General features: G+C 38.5%; 1 protein-coding gene across 2 annotated transcripts in view; it reads left to right on the plus strand.

Moving 5' to 3' along the window:
* The first annotated feature begins 6086 nt into the window (after positions 1 to 6086).
* svp (COUP transcription factor 2) overlaps positions 6087 to 22038 on the plus strand; it is a 40058-nt gene continuing 24106 nt past the window's right edge. Inside the window, exon 1 of one of the 2 annotated variants that reach the window (XM_036377591.2) lies at positions 6087 to 7761. In XM_036377591.2, the coding sequence (XP_036233484.2) occupies positions 7014 to 7761 (748 nt within the window). In that variant the 5' untranslated portion in view covers positions 6087 to 7013. The remainder of the gene's footprint in view (positions 7762 to 22038) is intronic. The other variant, XM_070111986.1, reaches the window with a different exon arrangement.

The raw sequence follows: 22038 nt of genomic DNA on the forward strand, positions 1-22038 counted from the left end.
TGTGTCTAAGTGTAATTATTCATATTCAACTCTTATACAAGGTTAATCAAGGCCATTGCTCACTAGCCGCCGATCAATGGCAAAGATCACACGCATCACGCTCGTCCTGCGATCATCATCAAATGGAAGGCATTTTAAAAGAAATGTCAAATGCAAATTCATGTTTTTGAGATGAAAAAATAGCCACTGATTTGACCTTTAGAACGTAAAAATATTGCAAAGAATAAAATCAAATTAACCTCAATCCTTGACTGTCAGCTAAGAGTTCACATCCACACTGAAGCTGTGAAGTATTTATTGTGATTTTCCACCCCAAGCACGCATGTGCAGGATATACATATGGTAATGTGTATCATTTGCCTACCTAAGAAGATTGGTCAGCGTTGGTCAGCGCTACAGCTGGCTTTTCGTACGCACACTGGTTGCTTTTCTATAAATCAACCAAAGAAAGTGGAATTAATTGCAAAGCAAAGAGAGTTTTCATATGATTTTCCGCTTGATTTCTGAAATTTTACACTATTTATTGAAATCTTGTGCGAATAACTTTTTGTGGGGTGATTTTATGATATTTTTGCTTGTTCGTCGCGTACTTTCTTGTTCACAATTTTGTCATATGAAATGCGTATCTGCATAACATGCCCTGGATTATGGGTTTGCATTTTGGTCAGCGTGAGAAAATGTCGGGTCTTTGAGTTAATTTTCTAGGTTTTTAGATACTTTGTGTTGAATGCTTAGTCCGCTTTTAATGAAGCGCAGCGATTTGTGGTCAGGAAAGTTGTTTTCATGTTTCTACCAAATGCCTATTCAAGCATAGAGTTCTAACAGAGGAAAAGTTAAGCTACAAAACTATGATTTTATTTGCACCCTAAATTTTAGAACAAGTCCTGTTGCCGCATCATAATTTACATTAGCTCTACAAGCAGAACGAAAGTCGTAAGATATTTCCATAGTCCAGCCCAGTTAAACTAAAAAAGCACAGTTTCCATTAATGGACGGAATCAGACAACAGCCAGCCAGTATTTAAAAAGATTGTTCTCTAATAAACTCATTAACAAAGCAAAGTGGGGAATTACAAATATTTTTGATAAATGCTCTTGACCAGTAACCTTTTTAGGCTATTCACGCATAACTACCAAATTTCTTAAAAAATATTTAATACTAACTATTTCTGACAAGAATGAGCTCAAGGCATGTTAAACTCTCAATTAAAGTTTGCAAACTTTGTTAAAATACCATTTGTTTGAAAATATTCTCAAGTAATAATTTGTTTCTATAGCATATATTTTCAAAAATTTTCTAATAAGACTTTTTCGACCTGTTTTAACTTGAAACAAATTTCTTAGACTATAAAAGAAATAATAATATGATCTGTAATTGCGATTTGCACGGCGCCCATACCGCCCTTGTTTACACTAATTTATTTATAATAAAATTAGTACAGCTCCATCTTTGTGGATAAAGAGAAATTGCTTTAAAAATACCAAGTTGTAGACAACCTATGTACAAGTACATCTTCATATTGTACATATTAACATAGTTTACTATGCACACTGGCAAAATACAAAGTCTGACAAATTTTTCATTCGATCAGATTTTAAAAAGCGGAAAGAGAGAATGCTAAAAGAGAACACCAACTAACTTTGCACCCGCTGCCTAACAATTGCATACAAAAACTGACAGCCACAAGGAAAAAATTAAATAGCAAATACAAACTAAAGCAATATGTATAACTGCTTTGGCCATCAGTTTAACCAGAATGACATGGCCAGGTTCATGTGGTCCTGGACTCTGGCTTTTCAACACTCATTCATAAAATTGAACGACGAAGCATCCGTGTGACTGGCTGCTGGCTAGCTGGTTCCCTAGTTTTCTTTTTAACTTACTATAGAAGCGCGCGATAAGCAACAATAATAACAAATGTAGTGTGCATAAAGCTAACGTAGAAGACTTGTAGGAAAAGAAATGGAATGAAGAAATTGTCGGAGAGTGTAGTACAGAAATGTTGATCGATACGTTTGAATTTTGATAAGGAAAATAATAGGTTTTGATGACATTAAGAATACAGCATATTTACGGATTCAAAGTCTTCTCAGACCGAATGTTTTTAGTTTTTTTTTTTTTTGATTGAAATGTGAGGATTTGCAACCGAGCTCTAATGCACTAGGTGAGGCATATTGAACTTACATAATTACTCTCAATTTTCATCAAAAGTGCGCTAAGCAAGTTTGTACGCTAAGTCAACGGTATGCTGGAAAATTGTTTATATTTAATATTTTTCGATAAGCAATGAAATATTTTTTTAAGAATATACAATGGCAACCCAACTGAGCAAGCCTTTAATATGAGTATAAGTTGGAAAGTGTGAAAAAAGAAAATCAAATTCATTAAGACAGTAGTACAACAATCAGTTGCCCTAAACGAACAAATTCGAGCATAAAACGTAAAAGCTGTTGTTATTGTTGGAGTATCGGTATTAGTAAGAAAAGGAAGTGGCGGTGGTATAACCGCCCACAATAATGGCGTCCAAATACCTTCCGGTGAGTGAGCAGACGAGAGGTGTGCTTGGTTCGGTGACTGCCTTCAACTGTTCATGAAGTGCAAAAAGCCGCTCAAATAGGGTTGTCAGTATTTAACCCGAAAGGGTGGAGGTGCTATGCATACATATGCGCGAACTCTGCTCGCCGACGACCAGAACCTCGTCGACGACGATTGAGTCAGCAATAAGCAACAATCGAAGTTACGCATATACTCTCGATGGGTTGGCGGGGCTCCAAAGATGCTGGGAGCGCTGCGATTAGTTCCATTTTCAATGAAAGCACAAAAACAGCAACAATCAAACACAGACAGAAAAAGGAGCAATGTTAAGTTGAGCAACTCGATTCAAATCAAACAAACAAAACGGTTGTCCAAGCAATTACAACAATACGAAAACAGTATTGGATGCTTCGTGGGCACATTGACTCCAGCAGTTGGAGCAAAAGAGATCTCTAATGGTACGGTAAGAATAAGGCAACAGTAAATTCCTATACATCGGAGTTGGACAAAAAGTACTTTTGAATGAATGAAAAAGAAAAGTGGTGAGAGCGAGAGAGCAAATGTGTAATTCTTATGGCCAATAGGGGCGTACACTCAACTTAAGCGAACCATCGCACCGGCACATACTCAAATCAAATGTGGTTGAGTTTTCCGAGAGAGAAACTCAACGAAAGCTAATAATGAGAAGCAGGCAAACGCAAGTGTGCTCATCTGCACTTCTTTGCTGTTCGACTAATATATGTAGGTGCTCAATTCAATATTTTGAGTGAGTTTTTTTTTGCCATTACTGAATACCAATTGGAATTTCGTTCAAACAAGAAAAGTATAATAACAATTCCAATAAGAAAATGAATGAAATTAATATGGTGGGGCTTGGCGTCTGCGTTGCTGTATTGAGGTTGCTTGCACAGTAAGAAAATTGTAAACCCCATTGCTCTTTTGACATGGAGCAAAACTGATCCCTGTCTGTATGGGTTAGCAGATATTAGCACCTCTTTTTGTATTCGTTATCGCGCCCTACCACATCGAACGAGGAGGAGCTCTGCGCATAGTGAACCAAAGCCAGCAGAGAGAGCTGGCTGTTCAGTAAAATAAAAAAAAAATTAACTTTTAATCAACCAACCCTGTCCACGATACTAACTCGTTTATCATCCAATTGTACGTCTGCTCCCCGACCGTAATATCAGTATACCCAGCCCCACGCTGTTTTGGCATTTACCTACATATATTGTACATATATACATACATACATATGTACATGTACATATGTACTCGTAATAAGGCTTAACGGTAAAAACCATCCAATACATAAAGATGTGTTCAGTGGCTGACTCAGTGAAACTGGCAGAACGAACGGTTCTGACATCTTGGACGTCTAGTGTGAGCACCACTAACCAGCGGCACTGTAAATATGTAAAGTATGTCATTTTTAAATGTAGAGCAAAGTGTTAGTACCAGTATTTGCCCTCTGAGCTATTAACTGGACTCGAAAGCCGCTAGCATCTCCGAAATTCAAAGCAAAACTTATAAATGTACATATTTTAAACAATTAAATGAATTAAAGAATTCTACACATGTTTGTATATACATATGTGTGTATGTATGTATATAAGTAAAAAATATTGTGAGCAGTAGACAGACACCTCGCACCACTTAAGCTTTTATTGACACACTTCTTCATAACGTCCGGTTTGAATTAGAAAATTTAATTGAAATATTATTAAAAACGATTGAAGCGTAGATGGAAGTGGTCTAACAAAAACTATAACATTTACTTAAGATCGAAGAAAGAAAGAGTTTTGCATCTTAGGCAAGCAAGAATATAGTATAGTTATAAGTCGCATAGTTCCAATGTCCACAACTTTTGGTAGTCTATAAAGCTTCTTTCACGTATTTAGATAGTATGGAATATGGGCGTGTACATGCCTGTTAAGTAGTTTGGCCACGAAATTTTAGTTTGCGTATTCTTTTCTTTAAGTTTATAAAACTTCAGGCTCTAGTGCATTTCTGTGCATATACCCATATAGCTAGACTTACACACAACACACTTAAATATCTAACTGTCATGCAAAAATCCAATTAGGTGGCCTAGTATATTCTTGTTACTGCTATGGAGTGAACAAAGGTAACATTAACTTTGTCACACAGAAACCTTAGATGTCTAATTATTTTTCCTTGCGGCTATAGAACATTGAATTAGTTAGATTGTAGAAATTGTAAGTCTATTAGGATTTAAGCTACAGAGTCATTCTAAATAGTAATTCAATTATACATGTTGAATATTATAACTTGGTTTGAAAACAAATGAGTAAGTACACACACTTGCATGGCTATTCGTAATTTTATAAAGTTTTTCTTATTCTTGAAATCATATGACCACTTGGGTGTTTCGGTGCTTTAACTTTAATGCTACAAACCTTATTAACCAGTCATTAGCGACATATTAGACCCTAATGCTGATTTACAATTACTTTGCAGCTTTTAATTTAGGTAAACTTGACCACATAAACATACATACATATGTAGATGCATATGCATTTACATATCGAAATTTCTATGTATTCAATTTCATTTGCCTATGAGTTATGAGTATGTGCATTTGGCTGGTTAAAGGCATTTCCATAAATTAACCAACCAAAAGCGAGCTGCTAATGTTTATGCTATCAAAGACACACACATTACCACCAGCGATCGCATGGAGAAGCAGAAACACCAACATGCCCAGTAAAGTATCGCAAACTATCATACGAAGTCATTAAAAAATTTGGGAGGGATTTAGTGAAGTGGCGTAAAGCTTTTCACTTTAAGTGGCTTTTTCGCTCTTATCGAGCGAGCAATACTTTTTGCTTATCAGCTTCTTATTGTTTTGCGCTTTTTGCGATTAATGTAAAAAGGGAAAAAGTAGCAATAGCAACAACGCACTTAAAACCGTCAAGTAGCTGCAACAGAAAAAGCAACAACAACAACAACTTGATATGGTATATTTAAAACGCAAAAAGCCAGCTCACAGATACGAAGTAAATGTACTAATAAGAAAAATGAGTTCAATGCATGCCTCACTCTTTGCACCGCTCTATGACGAACTATATCTCACACAAACCAAACAAACTAATGTTCTCATACCACAATTCTCAATACGAAAACTCACATGAACAAAAGAAGAAAGAAAAAAATCTAAGTACGTATGATCTGAGCTCTTTTACCTGGTGTGAGTGGAGTGGAAATGTCATGTCTCCCAACTGCACTGAATACCAGCTCTGAAGCATAAACAAAAAGCACACTGCGAGTGAGTTCTAATGGATGTGTCGACTCTACCAAACACTTTGGGGGTCTTGCCCGGCCATAGAGCGCAGACATAGGCCACGAAATCGCTTATACTACTACAAACAACACCACTAACACTACCACCACTTCTGCTACATCTGCGCCGCCCAGACTCAACACTTGCGTGTGAGCGAGTCAGCGTGCAACTTCCACTCAAATGCGATTGCTATTTGACGCTGAGCGTGCGAGAGGTGCAGACAAATGATGGCACGATTTAGATTTCAGGGTGGTTGACTGGGGCTAGCAGCACTGCTGCTTTTGTCTTGGGCGTATGGTTGTTTATCTTCGCTCAGAGCTCTGCGTCAGTGTGTTTTATATTGTGCTCATAGTGGCAATGTGGTAGCATTGAGTGGTGGAATGAGAGATTTGTGTGATGTGTCGTTAGGTCGAAACGGTCGAGTCGGGTCGGGTCGTGTACCTTTTGCCACGAATGTTTTGCCAGTCAGGCTCTAAAAGGCCTTACGAAAACAGCAAAAAATTTTAGTTCGCATGACGCGCATATCTTCCGAATCTTTGTATAAAGTTATTCTTATATCTACTTGCGTAGTTATGCCAAGAAGGAGAATATCTCAAATTTTACAAAGTGTGTGACAATTGAACAAAAATTTAAGATTTTTACCAAATTAATTGAATATAACAAATTTAAGAAATTCAATAATATACGCGCGTAGTGTGTTTCAAAATATCTAAGTTGTAAAAAAAAGAAAAGAAATTTTAATTAATTTTAAATATATTTTCCAGCGCAGCAACGCGTTAGCTACAAAAAGTGTTCACAAAAGAAAATCTTTTCCGACCATAAAGTATGATAAAGTGAAAAATATAAATATATGTTATGAGTGTTATGAAAAGAAATGCATCATTAATAAAATGAATGCTGGCTAAATGAATATATACAGATAATAAATAAAAATAAAAAAATAATAAACAAATGGATTAAACATTTCTGAAGTTTTGCATATGTTTCATAATCTGAATATAAAAAAGTATTAAAAAATTACGCAGTGCGAATAAAGGCGCAAATATACACTAGCTTACAATACACATACATACACCGTCTGGTTTAGCCAGTCTAACGGTATCGTCCCGTCTACTGTTGACGGGATATTTGCAAAGTGCATACTTCATTTCCCTCTTACACACCGCAAGCCGCCAAAATGATCACTCACAATTCGTTGAGCGTGTATGGTGGCGGCGTTATGTGCGCATCACCATCCACTGCTCCTGGTTTCTTTAATCCACGGCCGCAGTCCGGTGCAGAGCTGTCCGCTTTTGATCTCGGTCTACCCCGCTCGATGGCGCTGGGTGTTCCACCGCCCTCCGCATGGCACGATCCCAACCTCGGCGGTCATTTGCATGCCTCCGCTGGACCCGGCTCGCTGCCCGGCACAGCAGGTGCAGGTGGTAGCTCCGTAAGCACTGGCGGCGGCACAACGCCATCCAGCGTTGCCAGTCAACAGTCTGCCGGTATTAAGCAGGACATTTCTGGACTGACGGGTGCCGGCGGTCAATCCAATACACACAACCAAAGCGGCCACCATGCAATCAAAGAGGATCTTTCCAGCCTGACGGCGGCTTCAGCAGCGGCTAGTGCAGCAGCACACCATGCAGCGGCAGTGCATCATGCCGCGGCAGCCCAACAAAATCATGGGCAAGAATTGGGAGTCATGATCAAAGGCCAACAGGCGGGATCGAGTTGCTTAGGTGCGGGCAGTACAGCGGGCGGTGGCGGAAACGGCGGCGGCGGCGGTGGAAGCACAACGCCTAGTTCCCAGGCGAATAGTTTACATTCACAGAGCAGTAACAGCGACTCCAAACAGAACATGGACTGCAAACAAAATATCGAATGTGTGGTGTGCGGAGACAAAAGCTCCGGCAAACACTATGGCCAATTCACCTGCGAAGGTAAGCGATCGTACATTACTTTTACATACATATTTGTGGACAAAAGTCGATTTAATTAGTCTAGTGATAAAATAATATGATGTGCTAAGCGTTTTTTAGTTGCTATAATATTAGATATAGTGTATTGCGATTATAATTATTAATAAAAGTGTTAAAATTGTAAATCTTACGATTTGACATTGGCTTATGTTTGCATATAGAATTGCAACTCAAAAAACTTTATCGCCACAGCACCACACGCAACCAATATTTTACACTCGTTGACCCCGAAATAAAAAACACGCAGTACAAGTCAAAAGTGTTATCAAATTTCCAAATCGCAAATCAAAAAATGTCATACAAAAAGTCACGTGTGTAAAAGTACCTATGCAATGCTACACAATGATGTTTCAATTGCCATATTGCCAATAAACCATAGGCCGATAAATGAGCAGAGTCCCTTGAAAGCGCTGCTGTCAAAATCCATATACATATGTATCTACTGTACTGTACTCGTATATGGGTTGGTGTGTTTGGCAGGGTAAATGCGAAGTCATTATAGACTGGTATACACGATTCATAACTTTAGCATTATTTTGCGCTATTTGGTTAAAATAGTTAACAAATAGTTGAATGCTGCAAAAGAGTGAAGGGCTGGTAAGCGCGAACAGCGACAAGCGGTTTGCAGGGTTGTACAAATGTACAAGCATATACAAGTATGTACATAGGCATGGTGCCACGCTCTCGATGATGACCAAACAGAAATCTCTGCAATGAACGGACGGCGGAAACTAGACATTCGTATAGTTTGATAGTTTGATAGCTCAATGGTTAGTCGCCGGCGTGTAGCGGGAATATTTGGCGGCACAGGGGGCCTAAATTGCGACGTTGTTCCATTGTTGCTGATGCTGAGAAGCGTGCCTGCCGCTTTCGTTGAATTTTGACAGTTCAGGTGAATTATGAGAGTTTGATGAGTTGGCGAAAGCCTACACAACAATAAAAATACATATACATATGTATATAAAATAGTGATACGTGCGATCAGTTCTAGCGCATACTGAATAATGTTACTAAATAATAATAATACAAAAATCATTCGAAATAGTTTGTGCGCTTTTGACATGTTAAGTGTTGCCTAATCGCTGTGGCCCCCTTTTGTACAATTCTGTTGTTGATGTTGAAAAAGCGCATGCAAATTACTGATAAATTACTTCAATTCAATTATGAGGCATTATACATGGCTAGAAAAGCCAGTCTTCATGTGAATACATATGTCTAAAAGTCTAAATAAAATGGTAATCAAAGTGAGACTAACAATAGAACATTTCTGTCGCACAATCGGCAGCACCGCAGTTATCTCCGTCGGCTCAACAACTGATTAACCGATAAGATAAGAAGTCAGAGCCATCTGGCGGGCAAACTGCTACCAACCAAACAGTTGAGCAGGCGGTTCGCCAGCATCGCAACAAAATACACAAAATACACAATATGTAACACAAAGCGCTTAGGCAGTACGCGCGCCTGCATTCACGAATGTCTCATTTCATATCTAGATAATTGCAATTTTTCAAAAGCAATTATTGTGCAAACATGCAAATTACACACTTAAGTGCGCGCCTTCGTGCTAAGACAAAAAAAAAGCTGAGGGAGAACACACGGACGAATGAGCAAGTGTTTGTCTTATAAATGTAGCAGTTCTGTTAGTAAAACGCGCTTCACTCTGTTTACCATACCATACTGGTTTTATGCAGAGGTAAATAAGGCAGTTTTCATAGCAAACATTACGAGTGTCACCTAGCCACAGATGAGCAGGACCGTTTACATTTCATACTAAGAGGACGCTGCAGATTTTATTATTATCAATTATTTAGAAAGAATGACGTGCATTTAGAGTATGCAGGTAAGATAAATACAGACTTCATAGAAATATAGAAACGACAAATAGAGTATCACAAAGTCTACAGTGCCGCTAAACTTCTGCTAAGTCTATCTATAGTGGGAGATGGCCACATGCAAGCGTACTAAACTTTTGCCATGCACTCTTTTTACATAGTTACGCATATTTCCGCTTATTACTATTGTTGTTGTGCTTAAGAGGTTCTTCAAGATATACCAGTGCTGATAGTAATCATCTTTTACGAATCTTTATTTTTGCTTGCACATATCTCATATGGGCAACCCTAGATCGCGCAACACGTACTAACACAGACACAGCTATACGGAACTCAACTCAACTCCAAGTGCAGAGCGGAGTAGAGTGTGCGGTTGCCGCGGCAATTCTTAACACTTACGCGAGGTGCATACAATAAGATCGGCAGTTGATAGCAAACTTTAAGCTGTTGTGGCTACAGTTGGTATATGAGCGTGCAACTATTTGTGGCAAAAGTTATGTGTGTTACAAACCGAAAGCACCACACAGTTCGGCAATGACTATGAACTTGCAAATAGCATAAGCATAAGTAGATAACAGGGCATAACATTTTCTCAAAGATATTCTGCTGCAAATGTTAAATGAAAGCATGTGATCATCGTGCCTAAATTGCTAATCACTTTGTTTGTATGTAGAACAGCGTGCCAAATTTGTTATGAAGTTTAGGGAAAATCTCAAAAAACCATTCAATAGAAGCTGAAATATATTACGGCATTCTCCTGAATATTTACCACCGATAACAGCATGAGCCACGGTTGCGCGAAGTGAACTATGCGTGTTCATTTCGTTTTCTCGTCCACCTCACAGGTATTCCCTCATCTATGTGAACAACGCAAAGATTCCGTCGTATCTGTTTTATTGTTGTTGTTGTGAATTCTTTGTTTGGTGCGCTCAGTGCTTACGTTTGGCCTAGTCATGCCTATGTTATGTTTGTAGCTATGTGTATATACATATGTGCATGCTCAAATGTGCATATGGCCAGTCGGTGCCCGTTACTACAGCTGTTGTTCTTGCTGCTTTGATTTTTGTTGTATCTATGCTGTTATATGTCTGCTGCTTGCACACCTCAAATGCTTTCATGTCATGCCAAGCCATCCCCAACTCAGCGAAAGACGTTGAAACCTTACTGCGGCGTTGCCTCGTTCTCTGCCACCTATCCTAACTGGCATTGCTTATGCGTGCATGTGTATGTTCATACCTACATACCTACATACCTACAGACATACACACATACATACATAAGTACGCTCATACCAATCTACCGACATGCTCATACAAGAAGATTAATTGTGGCAAACGCGATTTCTTTTAAAAGTACCCACAGATATCTGGCAAATATAAGCACATAAGCGCACGTAAATGAAAATTGCAGTGGTGATGGTTACACTGTACCGAAAAGCGCTAAGATCAGTTGAGTAGTCGTGCTGGACACGGTGTCTATTGCGAAAGGACATGTAGGAATAGATGGATAGACGTGCTGTTGTTCTCCTATGAAGATAAACCGATTTTTCTTATTTCATACTTCTATATATGTATATATACATATATATATATTTTTTTTGTTTGAAGCGGAAAGAAGAAAGCCAATGGGGTACTTCATACTCGTACAACGACCATTAAGAAAATGTGCCAGCAACAAGCGCTTTAGTGGAAGAGCGCGCAGCGTCTGCTGCGCCATTCTGCAAAGTAGTATGCAATATTCTAGTTTACTCAATACTACTTACTTATCGTTTAATATTTTAATTTCCTAAGGCAGCTAATTCTACCATTTACATAGATGTACAACCGATTATTATTCGAAATTTTAAGTAATGTATATTGTAATTTCACAACGCGAATACCACACAAAACTTTAAATATAGTGATAGTTTAGTACACGCATTCTTCAGATATCTCGCTCAGAAGCATATTCCATAAAAGCAAGGTTTTGAACAAAATCCGTAAGCACACAAACCTTAAACAACATTCATTGCGTGTTTGAAGTTTTATCTTTTATTTTTAGTAAATTTTTAAAAAATCGTGTAAAATTTATAATAACCAAAATTAATAATAATGCCAGTATTTTTTCTTGTATGTTGGCGCCTTTGTTCTTTGAATTCATTTTGATAACTTTTGTTAAGCTTCAATGAAATATCACATAAATCATCTATATACTCGTATGTAGATATCTACATACCGCTGTACAAATAATTTTCGTGTGTGAAGAGTCTAACTGAGGCGTAGTATCTGATCATGTGCGAAAACACTCATTGACGCAAACATACATGCACACAAATGTAAAAGGGCAAATCTTATAGTATAAGTAGAGAAGTAGAGCCCGCAAAAAGTAAATATTGCAATGAGGAGTACAACAACGCCCACTTATTACTGCAGATTTTCAACTCAAGCCCAAAAGCACAAAAAGAATGTTAATGAACAGAAACGAAAGACACTGTGAAAATTTATTAATTGTTGATACTCCTCTGATTCACTTCGCTTACCTTGATTTTCTGGAGGCATGTAATAATTAGTGCTATGGACATTTGGCTGTTTTGTTATTAGTACGAAAGAAGAAAATTTGAAAATTGTGAAGTTCTATATAAACACGCATGAAAAGATTGCGCTACTATTTCCAAAAGGAACTGCATTTTTTTATTTTGAAGCAATTCCCCCACCACAGTCACCAACAAACGCTGAAACATTTCTCGCTGCTTTCTAAGTATGTAATCTTAAATCTGAACTTATGTTTTGCATAAGCATAGCAAATTTTGATAAATTATTGTGCCAAAATAGTGAAGCTCGTCTGAATTTAAGCCGCATTGGTTTGCCTGCGTTAAATGTTGCGAGTTCTCGAGTTCGAATGAAGGTAGCGAACGTTGAAGTAAGTTCCAGCTTTACGATGTCTTTGTTGAATTTTTTTTGTTTTTTATACTGAAATAAATCCAAATGAAATGCTACATTATATGCCCAGACAGAGAGACGAAGGCATACGGACGGACAGCAGCGCAATGAAAATATGTGCATACGTGAAGGGGGCGGGACGGCATTGTCATGAGCATGTTAACGACCAAATAATAAGTCACCGAAGAAGAAGCACACAGTTTTTGTCTGCAGAAAGCAAATCGCAAGCAAAAAAAAAAAAATACAACAATAAAAAACAAAATATGCGAATATCTTATAAAAGGGCGAATGAAAGCAAAAGTCGACTTTGTTAAGTTTGGTCGCAACTGTTTTAACTTGCTAGTAGATCCATGAGGACCAGGGTGTGGAGGTAAAGGGGTTGGGATTACTGGCTGGAATACGAATAAGGGGGGGATTACGAGAGTTTCGCTATGTTTGAACGTTCTGTGAAAGCCAAAACATGTCACTACCGCTTGCAGTCATAATTTGTCATAAACTCGGCTTTGTTTTCACTAAATTTCACTGCAAATTCAAGAGTATTTTTGTTTAACTAAGAAAAATTAAGCAAGAGTGTAATTGAAACAAAATAAATTTATAGATCTTTCACTGCTTTGTCACACATTGCAAATGATTTGAAGTGTGTGTTTCGAAAAATCACCTTGATGTTTCATGAACTATAAAGTTTCAATTAATACAATAAAATAAGAACGCTTACATAACTGCAGCGTTTTATGCCAGTTAGTTGTAGGATAGTTTCAGTCTCTGCTTTGCTGTTATTTCTCAGTTATGAACCATTTAGCATAATTTTAAGAGGATTACAGCATATTTTAAATATGCACTGTGTTTGTTTGAGCGATATGATACAAAACATCGCTTTCAAATAATTCACAACAAGCGGCAGGGCCGTTAAAATCAGCAACTATGTCGCATAATGGATTTAATTAAAAGGCCACACAAGTTGTTTGCCAATTTTTAAATTAAACATAATTCAAACCGCCAACATAAAAGTACACCATATAACGAGTTACTTAGCACACAAACACATATTCACTGCTTACATCCGCTGTGCCCATCGGTCAAAGTCGGAGGCGTGCGCTCAGTCGGTCGAAAAAGTTGCGCTTACTGTGTACACACGAATTGCTTGCTGTTGCGACAAACAAACTAACTAAAAATACCTAAACATCAGCATATCTTGTAAGAAGTTGCAGGGCGTACGGTATACACGTCGCTAGTGGCGCAGGCATTGCCTATAGGCTGCATGTGATTAAATTAACGGAGTCGCGCTTCTGCAACACCAACGTGCCACAGGGAACGCTTTAATTGTTGAACGTGGGAACTTGTTACCATTCGACTATTTTATTTGCCCCTTTTTGCTTCTTTACTGTTATTTATAATAATTTTATTTGCAACGTTTTTTGTTTTTTTTTTTTTAATTTCGTTGAGTATTGCCGCGCGCTCATCTTTCAGGACTGTTCAGCAGCTCCCCACTGACTCACGGCGCTGACTGGGTTCAATGATTTCTTTTGAATATAAAGAAGTTGTTTGACAATTTACTAGCTGCTACGGCGCTTGCTTTTGCTACTTTTCTACTAATTTTAAATGCATAAACTTATTAATGTTAAACATTCTCATCGCGTCGTGAATGCAGCAACACAAAAAAATAATGGTTTTCGTCTGCGTCAGTTGACAATTTTTCCCTCGTTGCAATGGCACGCATGCGTCGCTGGCCAACGACACTGCCGACTAAATGGCGCAGCAGCAAAGCATCAGCTCACTAAGTAGCTGATTTATTGTTCGCATTAATTCCGTGTGACGCGCGCGCGCATCGCTCATATGCATTTTGCTTGCTTTCTGAGCAGTTTCAACTTTTCTATTAGACCGTTATCAGCGTATCAGACCTACACAATAGGCTAGCATGTATGGAAATATGCAATGCCGCTAGTTGTTACTCATTTCTGATTATTGCTTGCGACAGTGCAATTCTAGAATATTCTATTGAATTCTGCATAAAACTTGTTGTTGCTTTTATGCTGCTTTTGGCGGCATTCCGTTGCGTTTTAATGATTATTTACACTTTTATTAATTAGCGGCAATGCTTGCTTGTTCGTAACAGTACATGTAGTATATATGTTTATATTATGTAAATGTGTGTATTATATGTAAATACTTGTATGTATGTATGACCATACAAAATCATATGCTTAGTTTGCGGACCAAAGTCCACTGCTGCGGTTCAAGCATATGTGCAAAGGTTAACTGCAATTCTACGTTCATACACACATACATACATATAAGTAAGCATGTGATTTATCCATGACGTTGGCATGCCCAAGCGCAAACAATTTAACGAGTTTATTGCGTGTGGTAGTTTTTAATTGCGTAAGTGCGGATTCTCGAAGGGTAATGAGCACTGCGGAAACAGTTTAATATTGTCTTTCGAAGCAGCGAATTTGAATACCTTAAGATTCTCTAGACACCAGTATTCCATTGAAATGAGATAATTTGCACGCTCCGCTTTCGATCACTTTAGCGGCTGTCATTTTCAATATCTATCTCGTATTAAGCGTGGGAAAATATTTAAATTGGTTTTTCGTTGCAACAGAACTGCTAATTAAATGTTGGCCATCATTAAGAACATTAGTGGTAACTGTTGATTAGCAGACACCACAACTAAGCTAACTTAAAAAACAAAAACCAAAATTGGTTTACGACAAGTCCAATCCCCAAACCGATTCCCAATCGTCAAGCAGACACAAATAATTACCAATGAAGAAGGAAACGCGAAATATCGACAACAAACAATATAACAATAAAACAACCACAGGTTGCAACAACGGTAAAGCAATAACAATAACTACAAACTTACAAGCGAGAGACTGAATGCGAAACAGTTGCGATAACAGTGACGCCAGCCAAAAATTACTACACCGCTAAAACACCGCACCTCCACAGCACTGATACTTCTTCGTACGTTGTAATCATTTAGGCGCGCTTGTAGAACAAATAACATAGCTACAACAATTACAGCAACCTACGTGAACTGAGGCCTAGAACTTCTGAAAAACAGTTCTTAACAATTTTTTACTTTTTATATCGAGAGCAGACAAACCCTCTTGGGCACGATTCGTAGCCGACACTGTCACCTCATTGGGTGCTTTGAGAGAATTGTCTAGGGCAGCAAGTCGTGATCGTTTGCTTGCTTAGCTACTCCCGAATCGCCACAAACTTTTGTGTAATATAACGGTTTAATTAATTATTGCACGTTGCGACGTCGCGTTGCACGAGCTACAACAGCAACAGCAACTGCAAAAGCGATATCGATAACCACACCACCGACTACTTAACTGCTGTACTTAACGTTGTACGTATATATGTACGTTCGGCGTCAGTCTGGTTATTTAAGGCAACAGTTTTCGGTTTGTGATCGATGCAGACTTTGCTCAACCAACAAGTTTGTATGTAACTGCCATATTCAATGTTGCAACACTTCACTGCTTGCTTTGCTTGGCTTGCATTAGCCACAATCGCTGCGCAATTAAGGTAATTTCGTCAAAATGTCAGGATGTTCGTCCCAAAGTAGGATTTGTAAATGAAAACGATCTAAAATATTTCAGCAATGAAATTAGTTGTCAGATTTTTGGTTATTTGCAACATAACTCAGAACTTTCGCTCATATTTCCGTATATACTTACATGTCTTAAACAGCGTTTTACACCTTTATTGCCATTTATTCTATCGCACATAACTGAAATGTACCAAAGTATTTCGATTTTCATTTGCTCTCACGCACGCTGCGATTAAGGCATTTTCTGCTTAGTTTTTAAACTGTTGAATTTCGATTTGCCACATTTGATTGCATCTAACTAATATCGCACCGCGGCACATTGCTGGTCTGCTCCTCCACATGGCTGACGCTGAAACAGTTGGAGGGAGTTTCCCGTACATTTGTAAGCCAAGTTTGGTGGGCCCTGTGTGATGTTGGTACTCTAAGGCTGCGTATATACTAAACAAATAAATCCGCTGCAAATACTGTAACTATATGCACTAAAGGCCTTTACACTTGCACACGCGCAATACGCATACACACCCTGCGTTACAACACATGAATCAAAAATATTGTTACTTATGCTGTTCGTTTTTCTCCTCAATGATTTTGTTGTTATGGCTTTGGTCGCGTACGAAGCTAAAGCAATGTGCAATAGTACTTACAATGGAAGTTGTTGCTTTTACTAGTATTATTCTCGCAAGCATCTACATACATACATACATACATACATACATACAACATGCATACCGTATATCGGTTATCGGTTATCTCGACGGCAATGTTGTTGGTGTTGTTGAAAATCTCATTCTATTTATTGTTCCTCCAAAAGCCATTATTGTTTGTGTTGTTTCTATCATTTGTTGTTGTTATTACTATAGTCCATTCACTTGGCACCTGGATAATGATAGCATTGTAGATTTGTTTGTACATGGTTTTCGCCGTTGGTCTGGCTTGGCTGCATGCTTGCTTTCCTATATATGCTGCCTTCAGTCTTACAGTGTTTTCTATTATTCTGCAATAGCTTTTGGTTGCACACACGCGCTCCCTGCAAAAGCATGCCTTGTTCCGTGCTGGCAACACGGCTGCCACATACCACATCTTCGCGCACACACACTCGTACTTGCCGTTCCGGTGCGCCGCGCTGTATGTTGAAGTCAGCTCAGCTCAGCTAGCCGGTGCGGTATGGACGCCGTGTGAATAGTTCGCAGTCAGACTTATATCTGCGCGCTACGTTGCCACCTAGCCATCTAGCTGTCCCTCAGTCAACTCGTCCCGCTGCTAGGCCGCCTATGCTCAACTTCAACTGTCCGTCAGTTTGTTCGTTTGTTTGCATCTTTTGCTGATTTAACGCTTTAGTTCGTTGAATTTTATTGCATGAGCGTAGCTAACGTTTTTAGTGAGACGCTACACGGTCAGCAATGAATATGACGAAGAGAAGGGTGATCGGCCAAATTATAAGCGTAAATAGACATGTGTATGAGCAAGTTCTTCTAGTCAGTTCTTTAGTCCATTCTCGAGTGTTGTAGTTGTACCTTTAAGCTTTCGATTTACTTAAGTGGAAAGTTCTTAAGCGCATTTTTAAATTGGCCATACTCCCGCTTAAAAAAGTCGATTTTATGCCGCCAAGGTTGGCATGACTGGAGCGAGCGCCGCTATGATTCACGGTCTCGCTATGAATGTTAAGCGAATGAAAATTGCACTTTTGCAAAATGATTATTGTTGTTATGAGTTTTCATTTGTTGTACTCGAAGTCAAAATATGTTTGTAGCGCAATTTCTGCCCCTCTCCCCATTTAAGTTAGATTACTCAAATATTAATTAGCTAAAGCGATTTTATGTATGAGCATGAGCGAAAGGGCATATTTCCGTTAAGATTCCTAAAATCATTTCTGCCTGATTGACGCGCTAGTTGTAATTCATGCTGTAACGTTTTAGCTTTAGTTTAGCAATATCATCTGTTCCAGTTATTATCAGGCAATAAGTCGCGTCGCACAACGCTTACAAGTGTGCTAATGCAACAACAGCTACAACACCTTTCATGTGGCATCGGCACTTGGTTACTTTTGCCGCTGTTGTTGTTGCCTTAAACATTGCTGTGCTTACTGCTATCGCGCATCTCTCATGCTTAAGTACCTGCGGCAAATTTGTGCCCTCACTAACTTGACGTTAAATTAGCTAAGTTCATGCTCGTTCATATGCTATCACAACAATTTCCACACATGCATTTATCGATGTGCGATAGTGAAGAAGCGGAAGCAAGTATTAACTCGTAAATGAGACAATGTACGACTATTTACTTATACATAGTTGTCCCACTAAATAAATGCATAATGTTATGTTTAGTTGTTAAAAGTCGTTTATTATTTATAACGTTTATATATACGCTGTCATATTGTACGATATATTGCTATATGTTTTTCTGCATCATTCAACTATCAAAATAACTAGAAACTTGTAACTTAACAAAGCTTAACAATATACTACAGTTTTAATTAAGTAGCAGAAGTTTAATATAGCTTATATATATTATGTTGGAAAGCAGTACTCTGTTTTTACGTTTCGCTTGTGGCAACTGCTGGCCTATCTTTGCTGTTATAATACATGATATGCACTACAAAATTATCAGAAAGAAAATTGTTTCTCACTACTACTATATAACTGTTGTGTACGAGTATGTATGCATGTATACTATATAATACAGTTTATTCGCTTGCCTTCTTCACCGCACAATAATTGCTATGACGTTCGCGCAGAAATTCGGCTTCCGTGTTAGTCGCTTAGTTACCTTCTGCATTAATCTCGACTGCTAATTACTTTGGCTGCAGTTTAGTAGACTTATGTGGCAATTACTCATATCAAAGCATGTGCAGGTGGTGGTGTGCCACCATATGTGGGGGAGTAGGTGAAACCAAGTGCCGGTGCAGTTGTTCTCGTTATTATTTATAATATGTACTTTATTTCTACAGTGCAATGCTATCAATTCTACTGGCATGTAATGGCGCATGCGCAGTGTGCTTACAACGCGTGCGCGGCACTCCGTTCTTACTAGCGTTTTTGCCTTTGTTGTTTTTCTCATTTAAGCACCGCTATAATGCTTGGTGTTTATCAGAGTGTTCGCAGTCGGCTTTTGCCCCTCTCTCTATAAGTTAAATTGAATTTGCTGCTGTGCGCTAATTACCAACGTCTGAGCTGCAGCAGCATTTGTCTGTTTGGCTTTTGATTGGGGCAACAACATCACCAGCACCAGGCAGTAAGTGTTGCCGTCGCTCTGGGTGTTGGCTTCGTGCCTTAATGTACACGTACTTACGTATGACTACATAAGTAGCGCCAGCAAGCATCATTTTCCTATTCTGATTGAATAATTTGCAATTATTTGTTGTTGGCTTGCTTTCAAATTTGGTGTTCAAGCAGCTCGTTGACCGAGACACAGTGTGACGATAAAGTGAAACACAAAGCGCTTGCATGTGCGAGACTATTACTTTTGCGATTTGCATTGCTTTTATCGACCGACAGCGGACTTTCCAGTACAAAAACCTTATCTATTTTGGTTATTTGAAATTGATAGCCGAAAATCAAACGACGAGCTTATAGCGTGCATGAACTAATAATTGTTGCACTTATTATGATCTGCAACCGTCACATTGTTGATGTGTCACATGACGCACTTACTAAAGCTGTGCCAAGATCTTACTGTGTGTATTCTACAAATATAGTTAATGTTTGTATTTAGGCTTATCATGTTTTTATTGTATTACTGCGTTGCTGGCGGCGAATTGCTCAGAATAATATTGCCGTGCAGAATTGTTGTTATGTGCAAGCAATTTCATGCTTTAATTTGTGCCACGAAGCAATGCGAGCGTTATTGCATGTGCGCATGCGCGTGCAAAACTACATACACTTTCATTACCCGTTCATGGTATCATAGTCATGGACCGTAGGTCTACAGCACTCGAGAACATACCCGTAATACCAGCGTTGTCTGCGTGTATTAGCAATTTGCAATGAACTAAACTCCAGCATTGCAACATTACATACTAGTCTAGTTTCGAAAATGCCACATCTAATATACAAACTTATGCTCTTGAGCGAAAGCAGTCAATTGAGTATGCTCAAGTTCAATTAATTGTTACAGGAAAGCTTTATGCGTTAATTGTCGTAATGTGTTGCTGAAGAATTACGGTTGCGTTGTTGACACTTGTGACTTTGTGTTTACGCAATTAGCTATATTACTTAATTAACTGTTGTTACACATTTTAAAATTGAGCCCGTTGTTTGCGAAATTGTCCTTGCAAATTTCGTTATTTTTCTGTTTTTTGTTTTTGTAGGTACTGTTTATTAGATCTCAGTTTTTGTTTTTGTGCTATAGATATCAATCAATAGCGAAAAGTAACACAAATTCAAGCAGCATGCTTACGACGTAAATTGAGACGAAAGCATTATGGCAACAACAAAAGTAAGACATTAAACAACGATATTTTGCTGCTTTGAAACGCATTGCAGCTACTCCGTTGCGTGGTCGCGCTACGACCTTCCTATCAGCTGTTGACATCTCAGTGTCGCTTCCGTGCGCTTTGAACAGTGTTGCTGTTGTTGTTGTTGCCGATGTAGTTATTGCTAGCGGCGCGACTACATAAACAATGAAATTATATGGAAATCTCAACTGAACCCGGTTAACATCCTTTTTTCGACCTTCTACAGCTTGTATGTTACATATATCTTTTTGTTAATCTTGCAATTCCCTTCACATTTGGACAAGTTTATTTGTTGCTTTGAGTGATTTTGACAGTTTTATTGCTTGCGTCATGTTTCGGCATACGGTTGCGGATGATGCAACTGCTAGTCACCACTACTTGTTTAGTAGAATACTTTCTTGGTAACTAACCAAGCGGTTATCGTTAATTGTGAACAAATTACCTGCATATGAACTAATTCAGGGAAGAGCTAACGTTAAGCTGTCGGTAGGTATGTGCTTGATACGGAATGCAACAAAGTACGCTATAACTCTCTCAACGTGCTAACGCTTTTAGTTAGCTGTGGTGAATAAAGCGCGCGTTTTAATGCACTACCACTGCTGCTAGTTGTATCATTTTATTTTAGATATCTTTATTTCGTTAAAACCCTAAATATCAAAAGTATTTTCATTCTAAACTTGCACATTTGCTTCGAGTCCCGTTAATGGCCAACTTGTTGCACACGTTTCTTGGCTTAACGCCTCCCATAAAATTACCTTTAATGGGATTCAATTAACCAAATATATATCAGCGATACATACACCCAACACCGCGCCGCTGAACGTTGAAACAGCACTCATTGCCAGTAATCTTGCTGCTGGGCGATTGACTTTTCTCGACGGTGGCTGCGCATCAATGTTGCAACATTACTACACGAATTTACTGTTAAATGTAACAACAGTGCACTTAGTTTGTTGTGCCACTCAAATAGTTGAACGCGCTGATGCCCGCTAGTTCCTCGCCACAAGCGCAATAACTACGAATAGTTTTACCCTTGCTGCTCCGCCTTTTTTGCATAGTCACCATTTAGGTGAACTTAATTTTGTGTCGCCACATATTGCAACATGTGTATGCTTCAATCGACGCTGACTGGAAAGTAATGATATTTGCTATTTAAAAGTAGTTCGTCTAAGCTGAGTTGTATTAGAAGTTGTCGTTAGAAAGAGTTGTAGACAATTATAAAAGCAAATGATTGCAAATTCAATTTGAAGCCTTTTTCTGTCAATGAGGCAAACGAATATGCTGACAGCCCAAAATTCGGGTGTAGATTTTGTTGTCGCTATGCATTGTAATTGAATTTTCCACTATACATACATATATAGTATGTGCACTTTCAGCTTTAGCCGCTCTCACTCGTCTATAAACTTATAAAATTTCTCACAATATCTCAAACAATGGTGGCTGCTCATAAAATTCCTTTTAAGCTGTAAA

The sequence above is a fragment of the Bactrocera oleae genome, chromosome 2, assembly GCF_042242935.1.
Source record: "Bactrocera oleae isolate idBacOlea1 chromosome 2, idBacOlea1, whole genome shotgun sequence".
NCBI lineage: Eukaryota > Metazoa > Arthropoda > Insecta > Diptera > Tephritidae > Bactrocera > Bactrocera oleae.